The sequence below is a fragment of the Hoplias malabaricus genome, chromosome 7 (genome assembly GCF_029633855.1).
Source record: "Hoplias malabaricus isolate fHopMal1 chromosome 7, fHopMal1.hap1, whole genome shotgun sequence".
In the NCBI taxonomy this organism is placed as follows: domain Eukaryota; kingdom Metazoa; phylum Chordata; class Actinopteri; order Characiformes; family Erythrinidae; genus Hoplias; species Hoplias malabaricus.
Window position 1 is genome coordinate 38,684,735 of NC_089806.1, and position 20,623 is coordinate 38,705,357.

General features: G+C 41.9%; 1 protein-coding gene across 1 annotated transcript in view; it reads right to left on the reverse strand.

Moving 5' to 3' along the window:
- rngtt (RNA guanylyltransferase and 5'-phosphatase) overlaps positions 1 to 20,623 on the reverse strand; it is a 178,495-nt gene that overhangs the window by 15,121 nt on the left and 142,751 nt on the right. Inside the window, exon 13 of the mRNA XM_066677731.1 lies at positions 19,982 to 20,082. Within this exon, the coding sequence (XP_066533828.1) occupies positions 19,982 to 20,082 (101 nt within the window). The remainder of the gene's footprint in view (positions 1 to 19,981; positions 20,083 to 20,623) is intronic.

The window sequence follows — 20,623 nt, forward strand, 5'->3', positions numbered from 1 at the left end:
TGCAGAGAGACAGAAAGAGACAGAGAGAGAGAGAGAGAGAGAGAGAGAGAGAGAGAGAGAGGTTATCAGCATCTTCACACCATTAAAAGTCTAACCCCTCACAGATCCTGTTTGTGTAAAAACGTACATGTGCAGACACTGTGCACTAGTACTATTATAAACTACTAATAATAACAGTAGTGAGAACTCATTTTTAATAAGAATTATACAGTAGATGACTCCTGTCCTGAAATCTGATTGGCTGAGCCAAGTTCAAATGTGTTGATAAAGCTACACTCTGTATAAACACACTTTTGACGCATCACAACCACTGATTTCTGTATTAATGCGCCAGTTTTATAAACAAGAAATAGAAACTTAGTCTTAACAGTAAAAATAAATGAAGCTAAGAGATGGACAGAACTGAAGGAAAGGAAGAAAGAAAACCAAGATGCCATATTTACATTATACTGTTTGTAAAGTGAAGGGACTATATTTTACGGCGGAGGAACAGTTTACTTTAAGAATTACACATAAAAAAATCACTGTATTTTAATAAGCCACTCGAGACTGGGCATTCACATGATTTTAGCATGGGTAAGGAGGTTCTGAGAGAGAGAGAGAGAGAGAGAGAGAGAGAGAGACAGATGGGGTCAGGAGGTGTTTTAAACATCTGGAGCCTACACACACAGATTAAATGCATGAGCAAACACTGAAACGACACAAGTGTGTGCCTCCTTTTGATAGATCTATGATTTATATTCACCGCTGCACACGCGCACATTGCACATACGCTCACGCGGTAATTCACAACGTGAAAGCAACACTCCTCGAATATGCTACAAATTCTGATGCTCTGCACTTGGATGTGTGATGTGTTGAGGAATCCGTCCCCAGTCCAGATGGCTTCCCTGGACCAAGGCCCCTAAAACTGTCAGCAACAGAAAAATGCAGTCCTCATTTCACCCAGGGAGAATTATTAGGGTGATACCGGTGGCTGATTGCTATTGATCCAATACGGGAAACACAGGCACACTACACCTGCTAATCTACATCGTCACCCAAAGTGTCTTCTGAAAACATGGCCTTTAATAGCTGCTTTGTCTCTGTTTTGCTGTTGGAACAGTCTCTGCTTTGTTGCAAATTCTTTACACAACTGACGCTTGAACCTCGGACACTAGGACCCTGCAGGGTTTAACACTATTGTTGTGCCCCTGTGCTGCTCTAGCAGATTTACACTACAATAAATTCATAGACCTGGTTGGTAAAATAAAGAAAGTACTCCAGCACGAACAGGGCTCTGTTTGTTATTTAGTTATTAACATATTGAGAAAAATAAACATAAAAATAAGAATAAACAACAATTAAGCCGCAAATTCACACCTATCTATATCTGCCACTGGATGCAAAAGCTCCCTTGGCAGCAGAATGTCAGCCTGATTATAATCATCACTCCAGGGTGACAATTCTTTAAGAAACACTAGGTAGTATTTTTGCTGTAAAATTACAGCTTCAAAATCATTGTGATGCTCCACTGACCTGTAATACAGAGAAATAAGCCTCTGTCCTTGCTACTCTGGGCTCAGCACTGCAGAAACTGCACTATGTAACTTTTGAGGGAGTTGGAAACCACTCCACCTCATGAGTTCGGGACCGTGCTGTAAACGTGAATTATACTCTGTAAATGTAGAGGGAGCCCAGGAGCAAAAATACAAAATCTTACATTGTGTTGCTATCTGGAAGATATTTTTAGTACCAAAAATTTGCTGTATTTATGAAATGTGTGTGTGTACATAGAAACACAGATATTAAAAAAAAAAGCTATATATATATATATATATATATATATATATAGCTGATTTATAGCTATGGGTAGCACGGTGGTGCAGCAGGTAGGTGTCGCAGTCACACAGCTCCAGGGACCTGGAGGTTGTGGGTTCGATTCCCGCTCCGGGTGACTGTCTGTGAGGAGTGTGGTGTGTTCTCCCTGTGTCTGCATGGGTCTCCTCCAGGTGACTGTCTGTGAGGAGTGTGGTGTGTTCTCCCTGTGTCTGCATGGGTCTCCTCCGGGTGACTGTCTTTGAGGAGTGTGGTGTGTTCTCCCTGTGTCTGCGTGGGTTTCCTTCGGGTGACTGTCTGTGAGGAGTTTGGTGTGTTCTCCCTGTGTTTGCGTGGGTTTCCTCCGGGTGACTGTCTGTGAGGAGTGTGGTGTGTTCTCCCTGTGTTTGCGTGGGTTTCCTCCGGGTGACTGTCTGTGAGGAGTGTGGTGTGTTCTCCCTGTGTTTGCGTGGGTATCCTCTAGGTGCTGCCGTTTCCTTCCACAGTCCAAAAACACATGTTGGTAGGTGGATTGGCAACTCAAAAGTGTCCGTAGGTGTGAGTGTGTGAGTGAATGTGTGTGTGTATCTGTGTTGCCCTGTGAAGGACTGGTGCCCCCTCCAGGGTGTAGTCCCGCCTTGCGCCCAATGATTCCAGGTAGGCTCTGGACACACCGCGACGCTGAACTGGATAAGGGTTACAGACAATGAATGAAGAAATTAATGATTTATAGCTAACTATTGTGTATTTTTTTATATTTTATAAACTATACATTTTTAATTAGGTGAGTACATATATTTCCTCTGTAAAGTGCAAGTCACTTGAAAAGTTAAAATGCCCTGTTGTCCCTTGTACTAGAAAATACTCCAAAACAGGTTTAGTGCAGAATATCTTATACATCCAGGCCACCAGGTGTCACTATGTTGGTTCAGAATGTGAAAGGTGAACAATGTGGATTAATATAGATCAAAATCAGATACATATATTAAGATAAAGAGTGGGATTCATTATTGAACAGAGGGTTTTGAAAGCTGCGGCACAGCCATCTCTCTCACATCACGTCCAGGGAGGGAGCCTGGAGGACACAGCTGTTCGTACCCAGCCGAAAGCAGTGTGAAATCACAGGGGAAGTGTGAGGAACCAAACGAGCACTTCTACAAGCTCAGCATCCGGGGGGTGAGGGGTGATGAGGAGGGCGAGAGAACGCCCCCTTCCAGTCAGACCAATTACCCCCTTATTAGGAGAGAGCAGCAAAAACAGCTTTTTAATCTAAAAAAACGTAAAAATAACCAAAAAAAACGCCACAACCACAGTCTCTCACACAACACTGCTTCCAGCCCATTACACTGAAAGTGTGTGGACGTGCTTCCGGAACGTGTCTGGAGGTTTGCTTAATCCCACCAGCGGAGGCAATGAGAGCCCTTCGGATCATCTGACAGCCTAAATACAGAGAGACCACCCAGATGGAGGCAGCAAGAACAACTCAGTTCTTGTATTTCTTGCTGATCTGAGAACAGCTTTAAGGTAAGGCTTGGAATAGGGTAGACTAATGCCGGATCAGCCCCAAGAGAAGCGCTCCGCAGAGGTTTAAGCTCCACAGCCCTGAAAAAAGACAACAACAGGATGTAATGCACAAATCCAATTTGATTTGTTCTTTATCTCCTCGGATTATGGCGAGCTGTTGATGTGTTCCTTTTGTAACGACACCTGCGAGAGCTTGCTCCAACTCGAAACAGAAATCTTGGCGACAAAGATAATACACCAAAATATATATATTTTTATTTCCTGTATTGTCTTGAAAGACAATTGCCTCGAAGAGCACGGATCTCTCTGTGTGTGTGACCTTCTACCACAGTCCTCATCTCCAGACCATGTCAACAGTGGCGCATCGGTATTGACGTGCTGCTCCAAATATAACCCGGCAGATTACACAAAGGGACCAAGGTAAAGCTGGTCCTCCCGAGAGCTGACAACGAATCCGCCGATTGGATACTTCCAACTGTATGTTGAGATGCTCAGATGTTGATCCACAGCGTCGTAAATGTGCCACGGGCACCATGAAGTAAAGAATGTCATGGAAGCAGGTGCTGTTCTGAAATCAATTGGGCATTAGCATATGAACATGTCAGGAGTCAAGGGTTTCATTCATGCTGCCACTGTTATTTATTTCCCAGAATATAAAGTCCATGCAACACCGCCATAACAGCTTTAAATTTATCACATTGTGCACTGTATGAGATGGTGCAAATGAAATCTCAACTATGTTCCACAGACATCAACATTGACGTGAGCTGAACAGTGGATTATACCATAAATAATTCTCTATTGACAGTGTGACTAATGTTAAATGGCGCTATTCGACAGCATGGGACTCGACTCGACTCTACCCTACTCTACTCGACCCTAGTCTACTCTACTCTACTCGACCCTACTCTACTCAACCCTATTCTACTGTACTCGACCCTAGTCTACTCTACCCTACTCGACCCTACTCTACTCGACACTACTCGACCCTAGTCTACTCTACTCGACCTTACTCTACTCTATCCTACTCTACTACTCGACCCTACTCTACACTGCTCTACTTGACCCTACTCTACTCTACTCTACCCTACTCTACTCTTCTCGTTACCGGGTACCTTGGAGTGGGTACTTTTTTAGTACCTACTCTCTTGTGGTTCCATGCAAGAAGTGGGACTAAATAATCCGTGTTGTGTAAACGTTGCAGAGCACTGATTGTCCACAGAGACTTGTCAGTTACAATGAAACGCAGACATCCAGCACAAGCCAGCTGTCTGTAAAATCTCCACCCTACATCAGAGCTCACATTTGTTTTTAATCGACAAATAAGATCATATTTGACTTGTTGTTTTAAAACTGGGAAAAATATTATAGCACACACATTATTACACTCATCCATGCATCATATTTTGCTCAGGAGGACAGAAAAGTATGTGTGCAGTATTGTTTATAATCTGTGAAGTGCACTATGTAGGGAGTTTGGCACTATTCTGGACGTAGCTCGAGCCTCTCCTCCATTGTTGTTTTGCCGTACTGCTGGTGCTGGCTGAGGTGAAAGCTCTAGGCACATGCGTACAGGCAAAAAGGCACATGAAATCTAATCTGACTGTTCACATTCATGTCACAATGCACACAAATCAGGTACTCATCGGATGTCCAGACAGCCCTAAAAAGATCAGGTTTGAGTCACACTGGGGTAAACGTCCTTCCATAAAGACTCATCTGTCTACATGACCATGACATAAAACCACAATAAACACCAACCATTAGCTTTTAAGAACATGTTTAATCAGCATTTCCTGGATGATCATCATTTCCGATGCAGATCTGTGCTTTTTTTTGCAATATCCATCTCTTAGCTGCATCAAGCACGCACAAAGCATCAGCACTTTCTCCTTCTCACTGTCTGCCTTTCAGAAAATAAAAATGATGTAATCATGGCACAGGTCTACTTCGCTCATCTAATATGGATCATGTTACGTGGGCTTGTCAATAGCAGGACGTAAGATCCTGGATATCTCTGGACAGCCTGAGGAGCTCTTAATGGTCTTTCAGCAATTTTAAACCCAGGGTGCTGCTGTTGTTTATGTCAGTTTGCTCTAAGAATGATCAAAGCTTGCCTTTTGAAAGAAGCCTTGGGTTGGCAGTAAACACACTTTAAGCTAGTTTTAAGGGTAAGGACTAGCATTGCTCCATCTGTTACTTGCCTAGAGTCTGTTGTAACCAATATGACTTAAAAAATACAGCTATTTGGAAGTCAGAGTGAATGGAGGTAGCCTTTTTCTGGCCTGACCTAATGCAAATCAGAGCACCATCATTCCTCTCTATGTGAGGCATACTCTAAGGTCCAGCTCTAAATTATCCAGTCAAAGAACCTCTCTGAACTGCTGTTCCTCAAGTAGCCGAAGCAGCGCACCTCTTGGTTTGAGAGACTGCATAATAGATATTTTTAAAAATTGTATGAAAATTTAATATCATGATTAACATGGCCAGGATTATCATGGTAATCAATTTTATCATGGCATTGTATTAAATGTGTTGAAAAGTAAATAAAATACTTATATGCATAAATGGTGCACAATTATTACACCACTTTTTACACCAAACACCAAAAAAAAAAAAAAAAAGCAGCAACATACAGGGGTTGGGCAGTGAAACTGAAACACCTGTCATTTTAGTGTGGGAGGTCTCATGGCTAAATTGGAGCAGCCTGGTGGCCAGTCTTCATTAATTGCACATTGCACCAGTAAGAGCAGAGTGTGAAGGTTCTATTAGCAGAGGGTAAGAGCAGAGTTTTGCTCAAAATATTGCAACGCACACAACATTATGGGTGACATACCAGAGTTCAAAAGAGGACAAACTGTTGGTGCACATCTTGCTAGCGCATCTGTGACCAAGACACAAAGTCTTTGTGATGTATCAAGAGCCTCGGTATCCAGGGTAATGTCAGCATACCACCAAGAAGAACGAAACACATCCAACAGGATTCACTGTGGACGCAAGAGGAAGCTGTCTGAGAGGGATGTTCTGGTGCTGACCCGGATTGTATCCAAAAAACATAAAACCACGGCAGAATTAAATGTGCACCTCAACTCTCCTGTTTCCACCAGAACTGTCCGTGGGGGGCTCCACAGGGTCAATACACACAGCCGTACTGCTATAGACAAACCTTTGGTCACTCATACCAACGCCAAAAGTCGGTTTCAATGGAGCAAGGAGCGCAAATCTAGGGCTGTGGACAATGTGAAACATGTATTGTTCTCTGATGAGTCCACCTTTACTCTTTCCCCCACATCTGGGAGAGTTACAGTGTGGAGAAGCCCCAAAGAAGGGCACCACCCAGACTGTTGCATGCCCAGAGTAAAGCATGGTGGTGGATCAGTGATGGTTTGGGCTGCCATATCATGGCATTCCCTTGGCCCAATACTTGTGCTAGATGGGCACATCACTGCCAAGGACTACCGAACCATTCTGGAGGACCATGTGCATCCAATGGTTCAAATATTGTATCCTGAAGGCGGTGCCGTGTATCAGGACGACAATGCACCAAATACACACAGCAAGACTGGTGAAAGACTGGTTTGATGAACATGAAAGTGAAGTTGAACATCTCCCATGGCCTGCACAGTCCCCAGATCTAAATATTATTGAGCCACTTTGGGGTGTTTTGGAGGAGCGAGTCAGCATCACGTAGAGACCTGGCCACTATCCTGCAAGAAGAATGGCTTAAAACCCCTCTGACCACTGTGCAGGACTTGTATATGTCATTCCCAAGTCTTGTATTTTTTTTGTCTTTACTTTTACTAAAGCTGTAAAAATCATATGAGATTAAGATAGTAGACAAGTTTTAATATGTAATCAGTAATAACTTTATAAACCTCAATTTAGTTGTTTTTATGGAAATTATTTGATACATAAAGGCAGAATTACATCAAACGGCATCTAGAGCACAAAGGAGAGTGCATTTGAATATAATGTTAAATCATTTAAGGTGGAACTTAAGGTTAATATCAGTGGCAGAATGATATCAAGCTCTGTTTAATGTAGAAAGAGTCTCAGAACTGAATTTTCAGGTTAAGGGTAATATAATTATAGCACAATTTATGGTGGAATAAAACACTGTATGATTTAAGGTAGAATTTAAAGTTGGTGGCAGAATGTTATCTAGCACCGTTTAAGGTGGAAGGAGTATCAGAACCTCGCAATTTAAAGTGGGGGTAGGGCACCCAAAAATAATTATAGCTCCATTTTATGTGGGACGGGTGTCAATTTATTTCAGACTTGAATGATTTCTTTTATGCCGTTGTCTTGTTTGTTGTTAAGAATGGAAGTAAATGACTAAACCTGAACATTTCTACCGCCACGCATGTGGAACCTGTCTTCAGAAGCTCCGGTGTGGTGCCCAACCTCACCAGCCCATACTGATTTCACCTCCTCTGGTTTTGAGGGAATGAAATCAGGACATGGAGGTGAGAATGGGCACAAAACAAAGTAACAAAGTAACATCATGAGTCGTGGCACTGGGAGATTGCTCATAACTTTGGTTGATGTGGTGTCTTATGAGAGATTTTTAAACTAATATTAACCATGAGGCGTTTAACAGTGGTTTACTGTCAAATCGGTAACTCTTTCTTGTCCAACGTGAGGCATACTCTAAGATCCAGTATAATCAGCCAATTGACTTTTAATTTGCTGCTCCTCAAGTAACTGAAGCAGCAGCGCACCTCTTGGTTTGACAGACTGCATAAACAGCCTTGGTCAGGCCTCTAGTGGCTCACTATTTCACAGAGGAAAGTAAAAGAACGGGAATATATTGTCTTTATACTATATGCCTTGGGAGACGAGATGGAACAGCTGAAGGCGAAACTCATTAGCATTCTGTTGGCATTTTAACACTCAACACACTCTCTTCCCTGCCTCGCCATCTCTCTCTCTTTCACTGCCAAGGTTTTGGACGGCAGTAGCGCTAAAGCTGATTTGTGTAGCACTGTCCTGAGCAAGGCTCTTCTCATAGAGAATTCCAGATGCAAGACAGGCCATCTGGACTTACGACTACTGACCGTTACAGGAGCAGAAGCAGCCAACACAAACGACATTCACAGCTAACTGGCACAAACAGCACAACTCCTCTGCAGGAAATAGCAGAAAAGCTTGAGTGACTGGGGATCTTTCTCACTCTCGCTGCTTCGTATTTGGTTCTTCCATGGGCTCAGAGTGTGGATTATTTAAGGGTGCTCATTTAAGCCTGTTATTAAATTAGTCAGAGTTAGTCATCCTCTCTTTTGTCTCCAGGATACTAATGAAGCCATGTCCCACTGGAACCACTCACAGCGAGTAGTCACTGCTGGTAATGTTTACTAAAAATTGTAATTTGGAGAACACCACGCCTCCACCAACTATATCTTACTGTGAGAGATTATCTAGTTCCAATGCTTTTAACAAACAAGAACCATGGTTTATTTTGCTAGTTTATTGATTCTTAATTGACCAATTAAGCAAGTGAACCTACCAACAGGTTACAACTAGGACACAGATTAATAACCAGGGTTTGGATTAGCGTTAGCTTGCAAACGAAAATGGAAGTAGGTGGACAGTTGCAAATTGGGCATTGCATTTTCCATAATGACCACCCTCCACTATTTACATTTATGCATTAAAAGACATTCAACATTGATCATGTTACAGATGGAAGCAAATGCAGTGTTAGGAGTCTAGTCCAAGGATATTTATTGGTATATTGAGGCAGTCCTGTCCCAGCCTGGAATTGAACACTAATCCAGTCACATGGAGGGCAATGGAGTTATCCAATATGAATATTCAATGATAATGGCAGCTATTGGAAATGTCCTATTGCATGACTTAATTTTCAATTTTCTGGCATCAGTCAAAGTGGTGTAAAATACATAATTCATAGATCAGTACATGAAAAACACCATTAGAAACATAAGGATGTCTTTCAGATAGCAGCCGTCACAACTTTTACTCAACACACAAACAACAACATCATTGTCATTCCAGGGATGCCATCTTTTCTTTTATGGAAGAACAGTCATTCAGTGGAATTATTACCAGGTTTAACTTTAGGTCTGTTTTAAGTTGAAGTTATGTTGAAGGCCAGTTCATACCAGGTTTGATTTACATGGATGAAAAACTCCCAGCTTGAACACTTGCATATTAAAACTGCATCACACTGAGACCAAAACCAAGGGGCAGTGACCCCGCAGTCATTCTTAAACATTTTTCAACTTAGTTGGAGTTAGGATTAAGTTTGTGTTGAGGTGAAGTTTAAATTTAGAGCTAGCATTAGGATTAGGGTCAAGGATAAGGTTAAGATTAGAGGGATAAGTCAAGCTGAATTCAGTAGATACTTAAAATGGTGGAATTTATGCTGAAGATGATCACATTCTGATCTACATTGAATCTTTGAAATAGTGATTGGAAAAGTGTTGGAATTAGGCTCAGGGTTTGGGCTAAAGTTTATATTAGAATATTAGTGTTAGGCTTGTGTTTTGGGTATAGGTTAATATTAGAGGGAGTGTTTGAGTTAGGCTTAGGTTTTGGGTGGAGGTTAAGGGTAATAATAATAATAGAGTGAGTGTGTTAGGATTAAGCTTTGGGTTGAGGTTAATATTGAAGTTAGATTTAGGCTTAAAAGTAATGTTCATGATTGCAATAAAAAACAACAACACACTATAAAATTCAGATATTTCAGGTTTGTTTTCATGCTCCAAACCTGTGTAATGTGTTTACGAAACCCCGGTGTCAATAAATGCCTGAAAAAACAAACTGTCTCGGTCAGGTATGCTAGGCTTTCTCTCTCTACTCATGCTTCAGAAAGCTTCAAACGTTGAAAAGCACAAACCAACGTGAGGATATTGCCATATTCCTGTTCCATAGGTGTGTGGTAAAAAAATCCAATAAAACTAAATAACTTGAGTTACAAATGAGTTTCTCAAACAGTAAATAAAACTTCAAGATGTTAAACTTCAGCCATGTACCAACAACAGTCGTTTATTAAATGTACAGTTCCACCTTAAAAGTTGCAGAGATTGTGAACGTAAACAAACAGGAGAGAACAGCATTTCCACACAATCGTAGACTTGGGTACGCATGGGTTTTGGGTTAAATTTAACAACAGTGTGAGGCTGTAGATTAAATCTAATGTTAAGGCTGGTTTCTACCTCTGTGAAGAAGAATTAGGGAACAGTTAAACTGAACAGATATTTAACAAAATGCAACATCTGTGTGTGGGTCGTTTGGAATAAAGTGTTACCATCCTCTCTTTTCTTTTGGGTCAGACTGTAAAGCCTGAAATCCCTCATGGTTCAACACATCACTTAACATGTGCTATCTCCGTCTTTTCACCTTCCCATCTTTACTTCCATCACTTCTTTACTTCCATCACTTCCCTGACTCCACTGCTTGAACCGAGAGTGCCCTCAAATGGTGTGCCATTTGAACCTTAGACCTAGAACAGCTTCTAATGGTTTGTGTGAACAGAGGCCTAAAGTGAACCATGCCTAAAAAAAAAGCACAATCCTTTCAGTCAATATGAAGAGGGGAAGAGCGAAAGTTTGTCCAGTTGTCTGTCCATGTCTTTACGTTATGTAGGTATCTCAGGGGGAAGTGGTTTGGTGTGGGGTGGGTAAATGGCAGGGGGTTTACCGCAGAGCTAGCAGCCAGGCTTTAGGTATTCAGAGGCACGCAGCAGAGGGACAGAGGCTATTCTCAGCCCAGGCCTGCAAAGCCACTGATAAAGGTGGAACAGTCGGATAGCCAGGAGCCATTTCGTTCAACTGTTTTAATTGGGATTTGAGTTGAGCGCCATGGCATCAGCACAACTGCAGCAAAGCACAGTGACCTGGACCTGAAGTTCAGAAGTTGGGAGGGAGATAATAGGAAGCTAATAGAATAACCATTTGTGGCTAACCCTTAAAAGTAGCCGTTATTGCCTGAAACAAGTGACCGATTTTGATTCCAAATGTTGCAGTGGTCAGAACAAGGAGCGATGCTGGTTACACTTAATTTTGATTGTCCACTCTAGATGCAGTGTGGATTCAAATTTATTGTCACTGTTCAGGACAAATAGTACATTGTTCAAGGCATTTACCAAAAGTGCAAACAGCAGCATAGTGCAAAGACAGAATAGCACAAGGACTCTTACAATTATTCATTCATCCATTATCTGTAACCGCTTATCCAATTCAGGGTCGCGGTGGGTCCAGAGCCTACCTGGAATCATTGGGCGCAAGGCAGGAATATACCCTGGAGGGGGTGCCAGTCCTTCACAGGGCAACACAGGCACACACACACATTCACTCACACACTCACACCTACAGACACTTTTGAGTCGCCAATCCACCTACCAACGTGTGTTTTTGGACTGTGGGAGGAAACCGGAGCACCCGGAGGAAACCCACGCGGACACAGGGAGAACACACCACACTCCTCACAGACAGTCACCCGGAGCGGGAATCGAACCCACAACCTCCAGGTCCCTGGAGCTGTGTGACTGCGACACTACCTGCTGCACCACCGTGCCTCTATTACAATTATTATACTCTTTTACACATTATACCACCAGCATATGCTTTTGAATAGTGTAAGGAAATTGGAGGAAGCTGGAGGAAACCAACGCAGACACAGGGAGAACACAGACAGTAACCCGAGGTGAGGTGGAACCCATGACTCCAGGACCCTAGAGCTGTGGTAGTGACATTGCTGCCTCACCTTGCTGCCCTTTTCATATTCAACTACCTTCAGGATACATGACCCTGCAATTCACGTAAAGTCACGTAATTTAATTTAAATAATTATTTAACTCAAAAGTAACAGCAATATGTTGTAAATAATCATACAAACATTACTATTTTGTAATTTCTAAAGATTAAATCAACTCCCTAAAGCATTCCACTCAAGCATAATCCAAAGGTTAGGATGTAAACAAAGTATCGCAAAGTGGTTTAATATAAAGTGTTTCATTCTTGCAAAGCAATTTAGTCTCTCCATTGTTCACAGCACTGGAGATAGGAATCAGAGGTCTTTATACCTCCGCGAGCTCAGAGAAAATCTGGGGAAAGTTCCAAGAAAGTTATTACATTACATACTTATGAATGCACTGCCTGAGGCCCGAGACACATTTTTTTACAAATCACACCTACCCTATCTTCTAAAACACATTTGCAGGACTTCTATCAAGGGCGTCTGCACTGCTCTTGAAACTATTATTCTTAAAGAGCAAAACAATACCCAAAAAAAACGATAAAGAAGCGCATTCCCCTTCAAAAGATATTACTCAGACACTGTTTTCTGAGGTTGGTAACATGGGGAAAACCTGAGAGAACTTACCACAGTCGACACTCATCAAGTCTGTCACTACCAGCTCCAGCTCATCAGCTGGAACAAAGTCACACCATGGCACCTATTTTCAACGGTGAAGACAAGCATATGCTTCCTCTAGGACATACGAAGAAGACTATCATTTCTCTTCCACTGCTGCTAACCAAAAGCCACTATAGCTCAACACGCTTGGAGGAGAACATTAACTGCCAAGATCAACTATCATCTACCCCCTCGGCGGTAACATTCCTTATGCCTTGCCACTCTCAAAAGAGCTCTGAATGAAGGCTGCAGTGGTTGAGGCAATTCCCTAAGGTTCCAAATAATGTAAAGCACTTTGGGGGCATAGAAAAGCACTATACAAGTGTGTGTATGCATGTATGTACATATGTATGTGTGTGTGTACCCATCTATCCATCTGTCTATCACTCATTCATTCATTCCAACCTCAAATAAATTAATGGTCAGTGTTGAATTAGGTATGAACAGGTTAGAAACCAAAAAATGAGGGGGTCTGCAGGTGAGGCTTTATTTTTTTTAACGAATATAAACCACAGAATAAACTCAAGGCCAGAAGGCTAAAGCTACAAACACGACCTTCTTCTTCCCTGAAACACTCTGTCGAATTGAGCCCAAAGAGCAGAGCTTTCTGTAGTCCCTTTCTTCAGCTCTCAGCCTCTTCGCCTTTGTCATTGCTCTCTTCTACGAACCCTTTTGAAAATAATGAGAGAAAGGGAACGAGTGTGGATGAGGGGCCAAGGCAGACGGAGAGGAAGAGAGAGGGTTTGGCGTAGGAGGGAAGAGACAAGCGCTCGTCACATTTTCCAGTTTCTTAGCAGGGGCAGAGACACAGCCGCAACCTCCGTACCTAACAGGTCTCTTTATCACCAGAGCCTGGAGAGAGGGAGGGAGGGAGGTGGGGAGAGAGAGAGAGAGAGAGAGAGAGAGAGAGAGAGAGCCACCCACCAGCTATGCTCACACGTCTGTTTGGTGCTGTAACACCTACTAGGATCATCTTCCAGATTGCAGTCATAAGTCGTAGAAGCAGCAGAGCATGGACAAAAGTAATTTCTGATTTAAGAGGCTTATGGCAATATCAGTGGAACTTTTGAAGCATCTCCAACGTTCGCTGCATGAATCCATTTCACAGCAAATGAATGTGCCTCTACGAAATTGCCCTCCTACAATCGGTTAATATTTCTCCTCCATCATTTGCATCACCAAATCCACCTCCGTTAGCTAGGACTCATCTAGTTGCACACAGTGCCATTAACCTGGGAGGAAGCATGTGTTTCCACAGAGACAGCCACAATGTAACGCCACTGGACAGTTCAATATGTCGGAGGAGAATGGCAACTGCCCAGATGTGTCACATCAGGGAATTTTTTTTTGTTGTTGGTTTAATGTGTTAAGCTCATTGGATCAAACACAGCAGCAGCTCTCACTATACAGCCCTGTTCAGAATGACCGGTCTCAGCTCCTGTTCCTTTAAATGAGAATGAGATGCAGCTCAGTTCAGCGTGAAGAAGTCATTTTCGCTTGATTTTCTTTCTTTTCTGTTCTTGTTCTCTCCATATCTGCTCTTCTTTATCAACACTCGTGTTCGTTTTGCTCCATTTAACCTCAGCTTTGAGTTCGCACATGAACACGGTTCCAGCGCTATGATTGGAGAGACTAAGACGAGGGGGCGGGGCAATTGTAAAGTCCCTGCACTCTACTTAGGAAGCAGCACAAAATCAGAACGGCTAGTTTTATCCAATATTTACAGACTTGGGCGGCCCACCGAAAACGGACTGGGTGGACTTTTTTCACAGTGTGGGGGTTGGTAGGTTCAGTGAACAAATGATTTTTTAAAAAAAAACATATGTACAGGATTAACTGACTGCAGAAAATAAACTTATTAATAACTTAATAAAGGAATATAAGACAGGAATTACCGATATTAGCAACCCACAGCATCATTGATATCAGCCAATACTATCACTAATAACATGCAGCTGTCCAGGGTGTGCTCCTGCTTTGCATTTGCAGAAGATCAACAGATGAATGAATAATTCATGGCTCGTTATTGCCTGTTGGTCATTAGATTCATTCTATTGCTTACTGTAGCCAAGAATCTTAATGTAAATCTATCAACAAAAGTGCAATAAACTGCTTTGTTTCAAATTGGAAAGAGCTGAACTCTAAGAGATGAGCAGTGTGTGTGTACGAGATTGTCTCCGCTTATAGCAGCAGTGGGGATGAGTAGTAGGATTCTCAATGTGGGTGTAAGAGTGTGTGTTTGGAGGTGTGGTGGGAGCTCAGAGGAGTGGAGGCAGGGGTGGTCCGATACAGCTGTGGGATAAGGAGCTCTACGTCCACTCATGTGGGAGTTATTGATCTGTTTACTGGAGCTGCTCAGCCTCTTCTCTCAAAAAGACACCTCCAAACACCTCGCACACTACCATACTCACAACCCCCAACACAGTCAATATACGTGTGTTTGAGAGAGAGAGAGAGTGGGGGTGGTGGGTGGGGCATATCTATGGTCTATTCAAACTAGCTTTTGTTAACGTTGGCGTACATATTTGAACAACAATACTATAGCTCTGTTAGCTACTATAACAAACTCTGCTGGTAGTGTTCTCCTCCAAGCATCTTGAACCGTTACATGTGCTAAGCTTTGTCTTCTCAGTTTAGTAACCGTGTGACTGAGGGAGATCTGTCTTACGAATGGACAAATGAATGGAAGTGCACTACTATTTTGAATGAGTTTTATTTTTATTTTTAGCATTTGTCTTTTGTTTAGTTTTAAAGTTTCAAAGCACCATGTTACACAGGGTTCCCATTCGTGGTTTACACCCTAAAATCCTAAGTGCTCTCTTCTGTGTCCTCTAAATATACAGATATTCTACATTGGGGAGGGCAATCCCAATAATGCTAAGTGCGGCAGACTCCAATTTCTCCACAGTCTTCTGCTTGGAAAATGGCAAACTTATAGAGCACCTACAAGACGTCTTAAAATCTCCTCTACTAAACCTTCTTTATAAATGAATAAATATTCACCGATCATGACAGGTCAGATGACATCTCTGTCGAACTATTGACTATTTCCACTCTTTTACCATATATTATCACAGACTACAAAGGCCCTACATTTCTATAATCAAAAGCAATCTCTCGTTTTATTCACATTTAAAACAGGACTTTGAACTTCAGCTCTGAGGATTCAGAATATAGGAAATGCTAATTTCAGCTGCAGTGACTAAGCACCACACTTTAAACTTTCCCTCCCCACTGAGTGTAAACGGAAACACAAAACAGAATCAGGGAGTTGTGAGATAGCGTTTGTGGTCTGTGAGTTTAACCAGTTACACCTTCGTCACACCTCTGTCCTCAAGCACACAGTTCTCCACACTTTATTTTTGCAGCTGAAGGTATATAATTATCAATGGATTTGTGTTTACTTTTGCGCTTTTACTCCTTGTTTATTGACAGGTTTGTTAGATTTCTAGGTGCAGGAAAATGTGGTTTTTTTTTTTTATTTTGTTCCAGTTGAGTCCTTTTCACACACACCAACTTGAAATATAATGTTCTATTGCGACTGAAGATAATGAAGAGAGAGAGAGAGAGAGAGAGAAAGAGAGAGAGTGAGAGAGACACACAGATAGATAGATCGATAGATAGAAAGACAGAGAGAGAAAGAGACAGGGACACAGGGAGAGAGCGAGAGAGAGAGAGAGAGAGAGAGAGAGAGACAGACAGATAGATAGATAGATAGATATAGAGAGAGAGAGAGACAGACATATAGATAGATAGAGTGAGAGAGAGAGAGAGACAGAAAAATAGATCAATAGATAGAAAGAGAGAGAGAGAGAGAGAGATACAGACAGATAGATCGAGAGAGAGAGAGAGAGACAGGCAAATAGATAGATAGATAGATAGATAGATAGATAGAGAGAGAGAGAGAGAGAGAGACAGAGACAGACAGATAGAGAGAGAGAGATACACAGAGAGAGAGAGAGAGAGTGAGACAGAGACAGATAGAGAGAGAGATACAGAGTGAGGGAGACAGAGAGACAGAGAGAGAGAGATAGAGAGAGAGAGAGACAGACAGACAGACAGACAGACAGAGAGAGAGAGAGAGAGAGAGAGAGGTAGAGACAGAGACAGAGACAGATAGAGAGAGAGATACAGAGTGAGGGAGACAGAGAGACAGAGAGAGAGAGATAGAGAGAGAGAGAGAGAGAGAGACAGACAGACAGACAGACAGACAGACAGACAGACAGAGAGAGAGAGAGAGAGACATTTTCCTGGTATCATTAGTCTCTATTATAGGCTGTGAAATCTAACCATCATTAAGACTGGCTCTAGGGAACAACACCCTCAAATACCACATGAGCCCCATGAAGAGTCTCAAAGCTCCATTAGCAAGCAGAACACAGCTACTGGAGAGATACCTATCAAACGCTTTAAAGCTTCACTGGATGGATGTCTAGTGCACAGTGTCTTGAACAGTCTACGTAAGGATGAACATGTATATGGTCCTTTTAAAAAATAAATAAATAAATAAAAAAAACCTTTTCAAAAGTGGTTCTATATTGCAGAAGTTTTCAAACTGTGGGGAATGAGTGGGCTGAGAGACACCGGATCCAAAACAAAGACCTCAACTAAATGGATTTTATATCAGTAGCACTCCATTTCAGGGCTGCTATTATTTCTACAGTGCTCAACAGTGGGGCCTTTTATGTTTTTACAGCAGTTATTGAGTGTTGAATGAATAATGACATAATGAAGGTACCCGTCACCAAACATTTATTAACAAATAACATGAAAGAAAAAAGAAAAAACAAATAGGATCAGTCTCTGCCTCGTCTCTCATATTGAAGCTGACCATACACTAGTTTATCACACACAGCGTCAGCCTAAAAGCCTAAGCTGTCCGAGGCCAGGAGTCCTAGGGAGCACAATAGGGCTTGTTCTCAGGGTGGGGTGGATGGCCCACACTCCTCACCACTCCCCATCACTGCAAACAGTGCTACAGGTGTCAGCTGATGTGACAGATCTGGACAGTTTACATACTCCTCTGACACTCTAAACTGTTCTGTGGTGTTGGACTCGCCCCAAAATTGTAGACTGACCTCATATGTCTCAGGAGAAGCATACGTTCACCTCCACTCTCCGGAGGCTGGTGTCTTTGTATGTGATCGGGGAGATTCAGTGTGGAGTTGGTGATGACTAATAATTGTGGAAAAATGTTGCAAAAATTCAGGATAAACAACAATTTAAAAAAATATATATAATAAACAGAAAGTGCTGAAGCCAGAGGTGCCTTCTTATTCATCAGGTTTCGATTTATATTTTGTCATTCCATAGTAAAGGGTGCAGGAGGTATATTTTGGAGTTCGTAACTGCTGTACGATATAAAGGAAGGGTCAGCAACTCTGGAGGACTACCGTTCTCACAGCAAAGGTTTGTTTTTAAGGTAGAATGGTGTGTTTGAGTAAGAAATGGACTGTACCTTGTTTGTGGCAGGAGTTTAACACCCTGTATGTTTTACAACATAAACTCATTTGTTTATTTTTGTAAGACTTTTGGTAATTGTTTACTTCAATGCAGTTAGTGGCTGGAAATGGCCACTGACCCCAATAGGCGAGTTTCCCAGCGCCCAGACTTGAGTGACCTTTTAAGATTAGCAAATTGTAGCTTTAGCAATTTAGCATTAGCGTAAATAGCAGACATCGAAATTTGTGCTAAGTTAAGCCGTATCTACGCTTCGTCTCCCCATATTCACCGCCTACTCTCCGTTATTCCACCCACCCCCCCTCGTCATACAGCCAGTGCCTGTGTTACTCTTCCAGCCAGTCGTCACGTCTTCAAGGTAGCGATGTGTAACCACTTACAACTTTATTTCTTTTTTATTACTGTTACCACTGTATTTCTTTTTTATTTTTAGTAACACTACATGTATTTTTTTTACTAATTTGAGAGTGTTGTAAACATATCAGTGCAAAAAGGGTGACTTTCGGGGTGGGGGCTGGAACACATTAATTGCTTTTCCATTATTTTAAAAGAGGAAAATTGACTCGAGAAACGAACTTTTCCACTTACGAACCGGGTCACGGAACGAATCAAATTTGTAAGTAGAGGTTCCACTGTATAAGTCAATAATTCCCACCTATGGAGCAGAAATAGAGCAACGTTCTCATCTCTTTTCATGCTTTTCAACATTAAGAGGTCTTTCCAGCATCCAAACACCTGTAGATGTTGTTTCTCAGCAAGTGGCACATAGACAACATGCCTGAGACAGGTTGGACAAACACCCTTCCTTTTTTATCTTAACCCTGTGTACAAACAGACCAGAGAACTAGCAAATGATGAGGGAACATATCTGAGATTTGGTACGTGCTTTGAATTGAAATCATCACTTTCTATGTGGACCGGAACAGCAGAATAAGAAGCTGCTGAATGAGAATACCTTAACTCTTGCCCCATTAACTAAGCCCCATCCGGCTAAAGCACAACAGAGAATACACCTTTCTTTCTGTGCCACATCAGAGCACTTTTACCATAAAACTTACAACTGTTAGAAGACACCTGCAAAAAAGAGGCAACAGGGGCTTTAAGGCAGAGACTGATACTATTTTGGGAGTTTGTTGCCATGCTGTATGTTAATACATTTCTTTCACTGGTTTTACTTTAGCATCACAACACCGCCCCCCCAAACAGAACCTTTGTTTGGTTCTACGTGGAACATAAGTGCTAAGAGTTTATCTCCCATTTAGAGTCAGGAGAGTGTGTAGTTTCCTTGTTTTGTCTTCAGGAAGTTGAATTTAAAAATAAGTAAATAAAAAAAATAACAAAGAATAAGGTCAATTTCTAGGCCATAATAACACTCATAACAATACTGCAGCCTGCGGGCAAACAGGGGAGTTGATTTTCATTTGAGCCATGGATAACACTAATATCATCAAATGTCCAGGGAGGTAAGTATCTATTGAGCTGAATTAAGCTTGCTGCTACTACCTGCACATGACTCAGGGCTGGGATTATGTAATATACCCACTCTCTTGTATTTCACATTCTTGTACACACACACACACACACACACACACACACACACACACACACACACACACACACACACATACACACACACACAGATACCAACACTGGTGTAAATCTCCCAGCACTGCTATACAAGTCTAAAAAAGCCTGCTACAAAGAGAAGCTTCAAAGTGAAGACACAGTACCATAGATGACAGGTGTGTATGTGTGTGTGTTTTGATGTTTATTTGTTGTCGGGGATATGAAAGTGCTTGTTGCCTTGGAGACGGATACTCACCCTTCACCTCCAACCTTGGAGATCTTCAGTCGGAAATCCACAGAATTGAGGCTGGGAGGTTTCCACTTCAGTATTTCATCACAACGGCCTGGCTTGTACTTCTGCTCACAGAGAGAGAGAGAGAGAGATACAGAGAGAGAGAGAGAGAGAGAGAGAGAGAGAGAGAGAGAGAGAGTGACAGAGAGAGGTAGAGACAGAGACAGAGACAGAGAGAGAGAGAGAGACAGAGAGAGACACACAGAGAGAGAAAGAGAGAGAGAGAGAGAGCAAGAGAGACAGGGACAGAGAGAGAGAGAGAGAGTGAGACAGAGAAAGCGAGAGAGACAGAGAGAGAGAGGGAAAGCGAGAGAGAGAGATAGAGACAGAGAGAGAGAATAAATAAATAGATAAGCATTAATAAATAGATAAATACTTAATACATCCAAAAATCTTTTAAGATTAAAGAGTATTAATTTGTGTGACTAACTTCTACAACACTTTTAAAATGATCAAAAACGATGCACGGCAACTCTGTACTGATTTGACATTTAAAGTTGAATTAGACGATAGCGCCTTCCCTTCATCAACCAAAAATTAATAAATAACAATCAAACAAAAAAAAAAGTCTTATCAGTCACACTGTCATTTTCAAAACATCCCCAT